This window comes from Emiliania huxleyi, assembly GCF_000372725.1.
Source record: "Emiliania huxleyi CCMP1516 unplaced genomic scaffold EMIHUscaffold_5053, whole genome shotgun sequence".
Lineage (NCBI taxonomy): Eukaryota > Haptophyta > Isochrysidales > Noelaerhabdaceae > Emiliania > Emiliania huxleyi.
The window spans coordinates 1-1,629 of record NW_005198203.1 but is presented as its reverse complement, the minus strand read 5'-3'; the positions used below and the strand labels follow the sequence as shown (position 1 = coordinate 1,629).

The following is a 1,629-nucleotide window of genomic DNA, read 5'->3' as shown; positions in this document are numbered from 1 at the left end:
GTTTTCTCCTCCCCCCCGACCCGCTTCACACCCGCAGCCCGCAGGGCGAGGAATACCAGGGAAGTTCGTCTGAACTGCGAACGAACCACGAACGAACCGCAATATTTATTGTTTGGCTATGCAGGCCTGTATAGTCCCTGTGGTCGCCTAACTAGAGGCCTGGTACGCCTGGACGCCTCGGGGAGCCCAAGGGCCTAGAAATCGCGCCTCCCTCTCCCTTGTCTCCCAGTAAGCTAAAAGTACGTACATTGAAAAGTCGTCAAAAGCAGAACTCTCAAAAGCAGCGCCCGCCCGGGTAGGAAAACTTGCGAACAAACATACCGCCAAGACGCCGCCCCTCGACGCCGCCCCTCGAGCATCGGAATATGATAAACGCAAAACGGCGAGCTCACTCACTTTGTTTGGCGACCGCATGCATGACTCCATCCGGGGTCGAGACCGTCCTGTGCGTGTCTGCACCGCGTTCACCCTTGGGGACGCTGTGGGCGGGGAGGGCCCCTGCACACAGCTGGCATGTTGCCCAAGGCACGAGGGCAAGAAGCAGGGTTCCCTGCTTGGGGCGAAAAGCTGGTGCGTCGACGCGGCCTCTCACTCGGACCCTCGCCGCGCCCCGCCACGACCAGCCCACCATGGGGAAGGGCCGTCTCGGCGCCGTCAATGGCGGCCGCGCGGCGCCGGACATAAAGAACAAGATCAAGCGCCAGCAAGTCTACCACAAGCTCAAGCGCGAGGGCGGCAAGGCCCAGCGCAAGGCGCGCGCGCTCCGGCAGAAGGAGGCGGAGGCGCTAGGCGAGGCGGCGCCGGCGCACGTGCAGCGCACGCTGGACAACACGCGCGAGGCGGACGACACGATGGTCCAGCCGGGTGACGAGGAGGTCGCCGCGGAAGACTCGTTCGACGAGTTCTCCGCCCACTTCTCTGGGGACGTGCCGCCGCGCACGCTCGTGACCACCGGGCGATATCCGTCCGACAAGCTGCTCGGCTTCATGGAGGAGATGGTGACGCTGCTTCCGAACTGCGAGTACCGCCAGCGCGGCGCGGTGCCGCTCAAGCAGCTTGTCGACGCGTGCAACGAGCGCGGCTTCACCTCGCTCCTCGTCTTCACCGAAAACAAGGAGAAGAAGCCGCAATCGCTCTGGCTGGTCAAGCTGCCGTACGGGCCGACGGCGCGCTTCAAGGTCTCGTCGCTCGTCCTGCCCAAGCGCATCGCTGGGCATGGCCGTCCGACTGCCCACCGACCGGAGCTCATCCTCAACAGCTTTGGCACCCGCCTCGGGCACCGGCTCGGACGGATGCTGGCGCGCCGAACCCGCCGGTCTCCCGTCATGAGAGAGCCACCATGTGATCCGTATGATGATTCCTGACAACCGCCTCAGTCAACTTTCGTCACAGTTCCCGCTCTGAGAGGAGCTGCGGGTCAGTTCGACAGCTGGAGCTGTGTCGCCGGCGTGCGGCGCCCTGCCTCCGGAGGTGCCTCTGAGGTGGACATTTTTTGGTCACCGTGAGAGAACGCGTTCGAATTTTTACTCCGGAGTTTCAACTCCACACGCGACCGTCAAGTGTTCCCCCAATTTTCCTACAATCGCTGTGAACCCAGCCACGTATATATGTGTCTTAATATGAAAAAAA

General features: G+C 62.6%; 1 protein-coding gene across 1 annotated transcript; it reads left to right on the top strand.

Moving 5' to 3' along the window:
- Positions 1 to 677: 677 nt before the first annotated feature.
- Positions 678 to 1,301, top strand: EMIHUDRAFT_50072 (hypothetical protein; the record flags this gene model as incomplete). Its single annotated transcript, XM_005766593.1, has 1 exon — positions 678 to 1,301. A coding segment is annotated over one exon (624 nt), but the record flags the coding sequence as incomplete, so codon positions are not given.
- Positions 1,302 to 1,629: the final 328 nt, after the last annotated feature.